This window comes from Phalaenopsis equestris, unplaced genomic scaffold (assembly GCF_001263595.1).
Source record: "Phalaenopsis equestris unplaced genomic scaffold, ASM126359v1 Scaffold000123, whole genome shotgun sequence".
In the NCBI taxonomy this organism is placed as follows: Eukaryota; Viridiplantae; Streptophyta; class Magnoliopsida; order Asparagales; family Orchidaceae; genus Phalaenopsis; species Phalaenopsis equestris.
Genome location: NW_018164565.1, coordinates 1592927 through 1604788, shown reverse-complemented (window position 1 = coordinate 1604788; position 11862 = coordinate 1592927). Strand labels below are relative to the sequence as shown.

Below are 11862 nucleotides of genomic sequence, written 5' to 3'. Positions count from 1 at the left end.
TTTCCCTATGGTAAGTCTGGGTAAGGGCTCCACAGGCAACAGGAGAAGATTCACTTGTGAGCCTTAACGTAACTTAGCCAAGGTAATATCTTAACTAAAGATTGATACTTATAATGCATCGACAAAAAACACAAAACTTGAGTCAAATGATTCGTATTAATTGCATCTACATTGCAAGCATAGAGAAAGCTTGATTTAGATCTTGTATGAATATCATAGAACCATACATGCTACTCAAAAACATATCAACAGAATTCTAAAAGGCAAAGATGCATGTGTATCTTGATTTAAACATATAAATTAAAAAAGAAAGAGTAACGAACAAGCGTTGGAAGAAGCTTCATCCTTATCTTCTTTATTGCTTGATCCTCCCAATAGTTGCATACATTGTTCAAAATTAGCTTAGTTAGGGTTAAGGATTTCTTTTTGTGCTAGAGTATTCAAGTAGGAATTTATTGTCCTCTCGAACCCAAGAGCATGATACTGCAACGCTCTGATCTAGTGCCCCTTTGGAGCACTGCGATACCAATTTAGCAGCATTGGCACCAATAATTGACTTTTGAGCTATTTTTTACATAAAGTTTAGGTTTTGCTGAGAGGGATGGGTTGAATTTTGAATTCTCTTGTGCAAAAAAGAAGAGAGAAGTGCTATGGAGTTTTCCAAAATATGAAGAGGCTTGAGTGTAATGTAACTCTATATTGGATTTGGGGGGACCATTTTTTTTTTCCCTATGCGTAACGCCTGGCCAGCTGGCGCCCAATCTAGGTTTAGAACTCAAAAGCACTACACAATTGCATTCGAATGCAGCACTCCGAGGCTGCGACACCACTATCGCGACACCCTGGTGCCAACAATTGGCTTTGGAGAAGTTTTTCACTTGGAGTTTTGATTTTTGCTCAGAGTAATGCGTTGAATTTTGAATTCTCTTGTACAAAGGAGATGAGAGGAGTGTCATGAAGCGTTCTAAAATATGAAGAGGCTTGAGTGTGTTGTAATTTGTTATTTGTCTGATTCTCGTCATTTTCTTTATTATGAAATTTTTGATGCAATGTGACTCAATAGTTTTTTCTTTATTTTTTCTTATTAGCTCTTATCTTTTATGTCATTATTTATTTATTTTATGTCTTATTCAAAATTTTACTTCTGATCTCGCGAACCAATTTATGAGATTTTGATCTCCTAAGATGACATATATTGATGAAAAATACGATCGGCATATGTTGAGCTAATTTCATATTTTCCCCCTGTATATTGCTATATATTCCGTCGACCTCTCCTGTCAAATCTTTTGTCATTACGACTTTATAGAGGGAAAGATGACAGTGTTAGTTTCGATACACTAAAATAATTTTGGGTGTATGGAGTTAAATCAAAAAGGTTGGTGCTGGTTATGTAAATTAGAAAATTTTAAATGCTGTGTATGTAAAATCCTTAAAATTAAATGAACTTAATTATTTATAACATTTAAATTTCAATACCAACAAACAAATAGAAAAAGACAATAAGATCTAGCCAGACTTTTGAAGTTTGATTCATGTTTTTAATTATAAAAATTAAAATGCAAGAGCATTAGACATATATTATAAGTTTTTCATTTTGATATTTTTATCAAATAACGAATAAAGTTCTGATACTAAATTCTAGTTAAATAGAAATTCATTCATCAATTAGTGTGTTTTTTTTTTGAAGCCTATTTATGAAAAGAATATTACTAAATCCTTTTAGGAAGTTGGGTTTTATATTGTTTGCGGGTTCATACAATTCTCGAGAGACCTGTGCAAGGAAAATGAAGGAAGATAGATTGTTGTGTCTTCAGGCTTGAATTATGCGTTTCGTGCTCAGATAATCCTCCAACAGATTGGAGAACATGATTTAACGAGAGCAGGGAGCAAGAGAGGTCCAGGCACGAGTTCTTCTCTCATATATATATATACCTCGCCATTTATAAATGTTCAAGAAAATATTAAAATACTTAAGCCATGATGTAGGAAATATGTCTACAGTATCTCATTGAAAAGATTGTGACATGTGTTAGGAAGCTCGTAAAGCATATGTCAGTTCTTGATGTCGGTTTTGACTTTTATATTCTTATAGTTATGAGGATCGTTTGTGAGGCGAGTTATGTTGATGAACTTGGTTGTTCAGTTTGTCAAGTACAATTAAGGTTGTCAAAAGGGCTCTTTATTTGTGTAAAGCTCATGTAAAATTTATTAAGTTGTTAGTGTTCAATTCGTTCGCTAAGCAAACAAGGTTAAAACATAATATTTTTTTTCTCTCGATATATAAATGAGTTAAACACTAACAAAGTTTTGTTTGTTTATGTTCGACTCGTTTTGATTTGAAATATATTAACAAATCAAATAAGAACAATTGTTTTTTAACGAGTTCAACATGAGGTGGGCTTGTTTGCAGCTTTAGCTAGGCTCGGCAGGCCACCTTAGCAGAACTTTCACTTTGATGAGACCTCTAGGCCCACATCGCCAGTTGGATATGTGCTTCAACCCATTAAAGCCGATTACTATTATACAAATATAAATCATAAATATCTTATTGATTCATCAATTAGTCATTTCAGTTTCTCTATATGCTTATTTATTTATGATGCATCTAGGGGTTTAATCGAGCCAAGGAGAGTCGAGTATGTCATGACCTGGACTAGGCTTGCTCAAATTATGAGTTGTTCATGTTCAGTTCAAGCTTACGACAAGTTTTCACATATATGCTCAAGCTTGACTTGCTTACAATTTTTATTTTTCATATTTGATTTGTATTTTGCTTGTTTATATTAATTGAAAAGTAAAAATTTTGAATATTTATTTTTTCATATACAATTAAAAATTTTGATTTGTATATAAATTTACATATAAAACTAGAAAATATTAAAATTTTGAATTAGTATTTGATTTTTTATATGAAGCTATTAACAAATGACTTTAGGAATATTAATTATTAGGTATGGCTCGTATACCATAAATGGGATAGATGCTGGAGCGGAGAGTAGCCTACTAGCGGATTGGAGCGAAAGGATCTGTCAATCGGGGGAGTTTCATTATGTGGGTTGGGAGTGCGGGCGCAACACCCCTCGGTTTGGTATATGAGTAATTTAAGTAATTACATATTGTACTATAGGGTTATATATATGTCATGTTTGTATTCCTATGTGAGTTGAATCTTGTATTCTGTACTTTTTTCTGAATATTGAAAAGGAAGTCGCCGCTCTGCTCCCGATGATGTAGGCATCTTTGCCGAACCTCGTAAATATCTGTGTTCTTCTGAATTATTGTCGATTCTTATTTTTCTTTGTGCTAATTTCCCAACAAAGTGTTATCAGAGCGAGGTTCGATGGCAGAGAAGAATAAAGAAAATTTTGGCAGAGGAGATTGACGGCTAGGGAAGGATTTCTGCAAGCTTCTTGGCAGTTCGGATCTCGGCGAAGAGAAATTTCAAAGGCGAAGCAGGCTTCGACGGATTAGCGACCAGAACTCCAGCTTCAAGAAATCGAGGGACGGGGAACAATTTCACGAAGCAGAAGACCAGACGATTGGTTCTACGAAGGCGACAGGAGGTTCAACAGGGTTCTGCGGTCCGAACGAAGACATCCGCGAAGGTTTGGAATCGCGGCCAGTTCGTTCGAGGCGAACAAGACGTACGAGGTCTGCAAGACTATCGCAGAGGCGGTTCTCTATCAGGCGAGAAGGATTTGGGATGAAAGGCTTTGTTTGGCGGTGCGGGAGGCAGTCGGGCGGCGGGAAGCAGAATTGGAAGGGCAGACGCAGAAAAGGAAAGCCCGCGAAAAAAGGAAATGTGGCGCGGAGATATACTGGAGATTTTCCAAGACTCAGGAAAGGCAAGGAAAGGGAATCTATTGCTGTGCTCGGGAAAGGGAAAATTTCTTTCTGGAAGGGAAACGGAGGCGAAGCTTTTCTGGAAGGAAAGCAGAAACAGAGCTTTTCTAAGAGGGAAAGTGGAGCTTTTCTGGAAGGAAAAATGAGCTTTTCCGGAAAGCGGAGGCGGAGCTTTTCTTGGAAGTTCAAGGTAAAGAATTTATGGGAAAGTTTAATTAAGGGAAGTCCTTTTTCTGGGAAAATTAATTAAGAGAATTTTAATTAAGAGATTATTTTAAAAGATTTGTGGCCCAACCCAAATTGGTGCTTAAGAAACTCTATGATGTATTTTTTCCTAAGGGGCTGAATATTCGTTAAGGTGGAGATTTGTTGGGTATATTTATTTCTCCTAAGGGGATGAATATTCGTCAAGATGAAGATTTGTTAGGTATGACTCATATACCATAAATGGGACAGATGCTTGAGCTTAGCGGAGCCCATGAGCGGAATAGAGTGGAAGGATCTGTCCATAATGATCTGTCCAATCGAGGGAGTTTCATTATATGGGTTGGGGGTGCGGGGGCAACGCCCCAAATGTATGTTGTACCCCTTGGAATATATATATATATATATATATATGTCTTGTTTGTAACCCTAGGTGAGCGAGATATCAAATCTTGTATTATGTACTCTTTTCTGAATATTGAATAGGAAGTCGCTGCTCTGCTCCCGAGGATGTAGGCATCGTTGTTGAACCTCGTAAATCTCTATGTGTTCTTCTGAATTTGTGTCGATTCCTGTTTTTCTTCGCCCAAATTTCTCAACATTAATAAATTAGCAATTAAATATATTTCAGATTAGCCTTTAACTAATTTATACCGAGTAAATAAATAATATTTAAGTTGTAAGTAAACTTTCTTGCAATCCAATAACATAAATAACTATTAACAAACTAGTTTATTTAAATATAAAATTAAAAAATGTATTAAATTTATGTGCATCTTGATCTTAAATTATAATATTTTACTATTAAGCATATTATTAATTAAATTTTAATTATTCAAATTTTGTTTAAATAATAAATCATATAAACAATGAGTATTTAAAAATTATTTGTTAAACAACAAAAGAGTGTTCATGAACATTAACAAAAGAGGTGCACTATTCAAATTTGGTTCATTTAACCTTCAAGTATTTTTTTAAAATGTTCGTAGTTATTTATTAATTTGAATGAACATGATTTAGTATTAATTTAGTTGAGTCCGAGTTGTCTATCAAATTCAATGGTCCTTTTATAATCCTATGCATCATACGCCTTCAGTATATCAAATTGGAGCAACATTTATTGACAACAATAATGAAGCATTAGTCACCTGAGACTAATGCCTTTAACCTACCGATTGGTAAGATGATTATTGCGTTATACGACAATGAATTTATTTTGAGAATACGTATTGATTGTCATATATTGATTGGATGAAATGTGGTTGGTGAAGGACATAGATGGCCTTCATATCTAACTATTATGATGATCTTTGGGGGCAATCATCCACAACATGAGATAGTTTATCATCACCAATAATATACAGATATCACCGCTACTTTCAGAATGTGACAGGCTCATACACATTTATGCTTGCTATTATAAGGCTTTGTTGGACATCCTATACTCTTAGATTTGGATGAGATTGGCTTCTTACGACATGTGCATGCGTCTATTTTGTTCATATTGTAGACTAGGGGTGTAAATGAGCCGAACACGAGCAAGCCCAAGCCCAGCTCGTGTTCGGCTCGTTTATATTTCGAGCTCAAAAAGTGTGTTCGTGTTCGACTCGTTTGCTTAGCGAGCCGAACACGAGCCGTTCACGAACAAAGAGTCATTTTGACAACCCTAATCACATAGTCATATGATGTTAAGAATTGGGACAAGGTTTAAAACATCATTTGAATTGTCGAATTTAATAATTTTTATTCTATTTTTTTCATTAATACTTTTAATTGATTATAAATCTTTGTAGCCTTGTAGTCAATTAAATTATTAAAAAACACTACTCATCAAATTGATTAGTAGTATTTCGAGTCAAAACAAGTCGAACACGAACAAACAAATATTTGTTTGTGTTATTCGTGTTCGGCTCGTTAACTTAGCGAATGAGACGAACACGGCCGAATAGGAGTTTCTTAACAAGCCGAACATGAGCTGTTCGCGAACAACGAGCCATTTTAACAGCCCTACTGTAGACTTTATTTCTACTCGATATTTCAAATTGTGAGGCGTTTTTACAAATTTTAATGCTCTTGAAGGATATAATTGAATTCTCATAATATTCCATAGGCGGGGCAACGTCAACGCACCTGTATAAAGAGTTGAGAGTGACTACGAGGCTTTGGCATGTGTGCATGAAAGATTGCCTACACCCGCTACATGTTTAAATTTGGGAGCATATGAACATCAGATTACTTACTTTACACATCTCATACCCTGGAGAGCATGAGTGGAAGAGCTTAAGCTACATGTATCCATATAATCTTAAAGAGTGATTCTCAATATATCATATTTATACATTACATTAGTAAAATTTACTTCTGTGGATAGAATGGGTAATAAAATTAGAGAGATACAACTTGCGGTGCTTAAGACTTGTAAAGATGAAATTGACATGTTACTTCAAAGCTCGATCAATGTTACTGGAACGCTGTTATATATTTATTTTATTTTCTTAGAAACAATAAGGATAATCATACAAAATCAATCTGGAAGAGGTTATATGGGAGCCCTACAACATATAAATTATTCAACATATATAACAAGCTCGTGTTCACCTCTTCTGGTAATGTCAAGTTGAATGACACTAGATCATGTGATGAGATAGTGTGGTTCTATACAATGCATTGATATGGAGTCATGGAGCCGAGGTTTCAGTTTGATGTCCATTGAATGGACTTTCAGCTTACTCATATTGCACTATGAAATGATCGGTATGAACTCATTATCTAGGTTGATCAATATTATGAGGGTGATGACGGATGTTTATTTAAGTACTTGTGTTGGTATAAATTATGAGCGTCTTTAAATTTATTGAAGACACCTACAGAGCCACTTGGCGACCTTCAACTTAAGAGCCTCATAAGAGAAAATATTGATACATTTTTATATTTTATTTATCTATTACTTAGATAATATATGTACGTGATTGTATTATTTAATATGTTCTCAATCGCTATTTTTTGGAGTCTGGTGAGACATTACTGTCATTCATTGGTAGAGATGAGGATAATCCTTTACATCATGCAATGAATCAAATTGAGAAGCTATATAGTGAGGTCATTCGAAGCATGTATGCTATTGATGATAAGCATGATATCATCTTATGAACAATATGATGCTAGTGTATCAATCTCTCCACCTCAAACTCAAGACCTATAACCATCCTATTACACAGATCCTTCCTAGTTATATATCGAATCACATTATCATTCCAAGCCACTAAATGTCCAAGTAATAACCCTTCTTCATACAATGGCAATCATTCAACATGAACTGGAGCCAACCAAATGTATGCTCTACACAACCACGCACCATTATGCTTCTGTTCACATGTACCTTTGGGGATAACAGAAGGTCAATGCTCTTGATATCACAAAATACAAGCAATTTTGGATGCCATCAACATAACTATCATAGTAACATCTATGGGTATCAATTCGGGTTAGCAATTATGATTCGAGTCTGACCCGAAAATGACCTGATCCGAATGATGTCAACCCAAACCCGATCTGAATAATAAACGAGTCGAAAACTAAGACCAGAACCAGAGCTCGACTTGCTAACCCAATCCCAACTTGAAAATTCGTGTTTATTCAAGTCATGTTTGGATTTTCCCGAACCCGGCCTCAATAATAAACGGGTCGAATTCTCTAACCCGAACCTGACTCAAAAAACGTTTGGGTCAACCCTAACTCGGATTTTTTCGAGTCAAGTTCGGGTCGTGTTGGCGTGTCGGATCAATTTTTGACACCCATAGCAACATCATAGTATGACACAATGTAGCAAACACTCATACCATACGAGGAATTAGAGATAATTGATCCCCGCAAAGCATGGGGTGTTACTAACAAGAGCGTAGTGGATCATGATCTAAGAGAGGGCGACATCTTCAAGCTTCATATCAATGTAAGCCAGAGCCTGATGCCATACCACAATGGTGAGGACAGAGAAAATAGTTTTCCATTGATATGTTGCATTTAGATGACTTGTGGTACACGTTTCTTGTCAAAATAATTTATAGGATTTAAAAGACCGCAGTAATTGCGAAATAGAAATCGTGGCCAAATTTGAATTTCACAAGGACCGTTGGGTTTGAAAAAAATAAATAAATAAATAAATAAGAAAATGGTACGATTTATGCAAAAGAAATTGTACTGATGCAACACGACTTTGCTCTTTTCTAAATTTAAATTTAAAAACGATATTATTATTAAATATTAGAGGTATTTACATACATGCCATCCAATCGATACACATTTACACATCTAACCCATAAGCTTTACTTCTTATATTTATACCAACCAAATGTTTGAGCATATAACAATAAAATACCCTTTTCAATAAGGCCGTCAAAATGGCTCGTTGTTCACGAACAACTCATGTTCGACTTGTTCGCTAAGTTAACAAGCCGAACATAAACAACACGAACAAATATTTATTTGTATTTTCTTAGCCTTGTATTTGTTCGTGTTCGGTTTTTGCTCACAATACTACTAAACAATGATATATATATATATATATATATATATATATCTTTGATGATAGTTATTTTTAAAAAAATAAATTGAATACAAGACCACAAAGATTTATAATCAATTAAAAATATTAATGGAGAAAATAAAATAAAAATTATTAAATTAAATTCAAATAATATTTTAAATCTTGCCCCAATCCTTAAAATCTTATGACTAAGTGATTAAGGTTGTCAAAATGACTCTTTGTTCGTGAACGGCTCAAACTTGAGCCGAACACGAACACACTTTTTGAGCTCGAAATATAAACGAGCCGAACACGAGCTGAGTCTGGCCTCGCTCGTGTTCGGCTCATTTACACCCATACTTTTCCATGCATATAAAAGAGCATATATACATATTTGTTTGTGTCTAAGAACAGACTCAGCTCGTGTTCGGCTCATTTACACCCATACTTTTCCATGCATATAAAAGAGCATATATACATATTTGTTTGTGTCTAAGAAAATTGATATTTTAGGTATTAAATATGTAAATACATAGGAATTGAGTGCTATGTATGTAAATATTCATAGACATTATTTAAATTGAGATGGAAGGCATGAGGCACTTGGACAAACACATCCGACACCACGTGTCCCAAGTAATTAATATATTTTAAAATATTACGGCAGTGCCACCATAACTCCAACCTACCCAACCCACTAATAAAATTCGAACGTTAAAATTTGCAATAAATATTAATTCACTACGACGGTCCTTATTTTGACTCGCATAAACTAATCGTAGCTGACATAAATAATTACTGCTAAAAAAATAATAATGGAAATTAAATTACAATTAATCTCCCTTAATCCCCTTCTAGAGTGAGCCGCCAGACGACTCACATTAATACAAGGAGAATATCGCCACCGTCACGCTAGCCGCCGCCACCGCCGCCGTTCGCCGGAGCTGCCTCCACCTCCCCTACAAAACAGTGAAAACAATTTCAATTTTAATTGTTCGAATGTCAAGGGAGTGAATATTAAAAAACTTGGGTGGGAATATTATATTATTAAGATTTACAGGTTTTTAAATTATAATTTAATAATAAATAATTGATTATTCATATATTATATTTATTTTAAAATAAATTAATATTTTTTTAAATTTAATTTATTAGATGTTCTAATGTAATCACAATTTTGATTTAAATAGTAACTAGTTGTCACCTCCCAAAAGAGCTGTTAAGAGAAATGGACAGCCCAAGATTTAAATACTACTTTTCGGCTCTACACCTAGCCGATGTGAAACTATTTGTCCATGACATTCTCCTCCACTCAATCACGAGATGCCCTCGTCACTGATTGGTTTCAGCAAGGGTCCCACTGGACCATGGAGAGTCCATACACCTGACAGACAGTAATCTACTCTGATACCACTTGTCACCTCCCAAAAGAGCTCTTTTGAGAGGTGACAAGTGATTTTAAAGATTGGAGCAGGATTGACTCGATAAAAATTTGATCCAAAAGTTTAGCTCCTAGCTCGACTCATTTATTTTAATTCAATTTCAATCCGAGCCAAACTTTGAATCAATTTTTAAGCGACTAATGATCTTCGAGCCAAATTCTTTATATTCATAATCCCAACATCACTAGAGTTGTTAATGATCTGGAAATAAAAATAAAAATCCAAAATTTGAGATCTTAGCTCAGTTTATTTTTTCCAATCCGAGTCAAAATGAATCAAATTTAATGGCATGAAGTCACTTTCAATTATAACAATTGTTTTAGATATGAGAGGATAAGATAAATGTAAACTAATAATTGAGGTATCAGAAATATCAGTCGGCTGAAATTTTAAATACTGCATCAATAATATCGATCGATCACGAAGTGCACGAATTTAAAAGCGGCTGATCTGCAAAATCACACATTTCTAAGGGGGCCACCAGAAAACTTACCATCGCCGACGATATATCGTAATACCCCGACGACGAGCCACCACTCCCGCCGCCGCCGCCTCCCGGTCCTCCACCTCCTCCTCCGCCGCCGCCACCCCCGCCGCTGCCACCATGACCGCCTCCAGAAGGCGAATCAGTTGAGTTCTCCGGCGGAACATTAATCCCGAGAGGATACGTGGGAGTTCCATCAGGCTTAAACAACCCATAATTCCTCTCCGATGCCGGGCCTGGTTTCAAATTTTCGTTAAACATAGCAAAAATGTAAACCCTAAGCGGCGTATCGGGTTTCACTGGAGTCCCCTTCTTCTCCCCAACCAACTTCATCAAATTTCCATTATACTTCGCTGCATTCTCCGGCGTTGCTCCAGGCTCATCCTGATCACCCCCTGATGGCCACCCCGTCTCGGAAATCCAAACCTCAAGTCTCTTCGGCCCTTTTACATCAGCAATCGCCGCGTAAACCGCATCGACCTGAGCATACAGCATGTTCTCATACTTCAGCCCTGTTTTGGGATCGATCACGCCGGGATTCGGCTCGAATAGAACGTAATCGAGGGAGATGTTTCCCGGATCGGACTTGTAGGCGAAGTAAGGGTAGGCGTTGATGAGGAGAGGGGATTTGGTTCGGGAAAGGAAGTCGAAAATGGGGCATAGGAAAGGGATTAGAACAGGGCGGAATGCGCCGGAGGAAGGGGGGTAAGAGGAGGCGAGGATGGCGACGGAATGTGAGGTGGTGACGGAGATCTGATGGTCTAATCCTAGCGTAACGAGGGCGGAGTGGAGGGATTCCATGGCTGGGAGGAGAGATTGATAGCTGGAGGTGTTGTTGCTGGTGAGGACCTCGTTTCCGACGGTAATGGCGGAGATTTTAGTGGAGGGAACGTAGGGTTGGATGTTGGAGCGGATCCATGTGAGGGCTTCGTTGGGATCGCAAACTTTGGGGATGCAACGATCGGGGAGGCCGACGATGAGCTCGACGCCGGTGTTGGAGAAGGCGCGGAGGACGGAGGGTTCGGTGCCGTACAGTCTTATGCGGCCGACATTGATGGAGTGGAGGAGAGGCGTCACTTTGTATGGGGAGAGAAGGTTGTCGCCGAGGAGTCCATAGTTGACTCCGAGGAGGGAGGAGGAGGTGGCGATGGAGAAGGGAAGGAGGAGGAGGAGCAGAGGGGTGAGGAAGGTGATAAGAGAGGCGATGGCCATTTTGCTCGCCAGTGGGTAACAGGGAGTAGGCGTTTAAAGTGTAAATAGTGAGAAAATAGTATTTCTAAGTTCTAATTATTACCTATTATTTTAATTTTCATGTATATTAATAAAATATTATTGAAAATATGAATTATATATATATATATATA

The 11862-nt window shown here is 36.8% G+C and overlaps 1 protein-coding gene across 1 annotated transcript; it reads right to left on the bottom strand.

Annotated features, from left to right (window-relative positions):
• Positions 1–9183: 9183 nt before the first annotated feature.
• LOC110021211 (glucan endo-1,3-beta-glucosidase 11-like) lies at positions 9184–11745 on the bottom strand. The gene is made up of 2 exons (XM_020719622.1): positions 10508–11745; positions 9184–9531 (listed from the first exon to the last, which is right to left on the bottom strand). Exons 1-2 carry the CDS (start codon positions 11708–11710, stop codon positions 9454–9456), a joined length of 1281 nt encoding a protein of 426 aa, XP_020575281.1. The 5' UTR covers positions 11711–11745; the 3' UTR covers positions 9184–9453.
• Between the last annotated feature and the right edge of the window lie 117 nt (positions 11746–11862).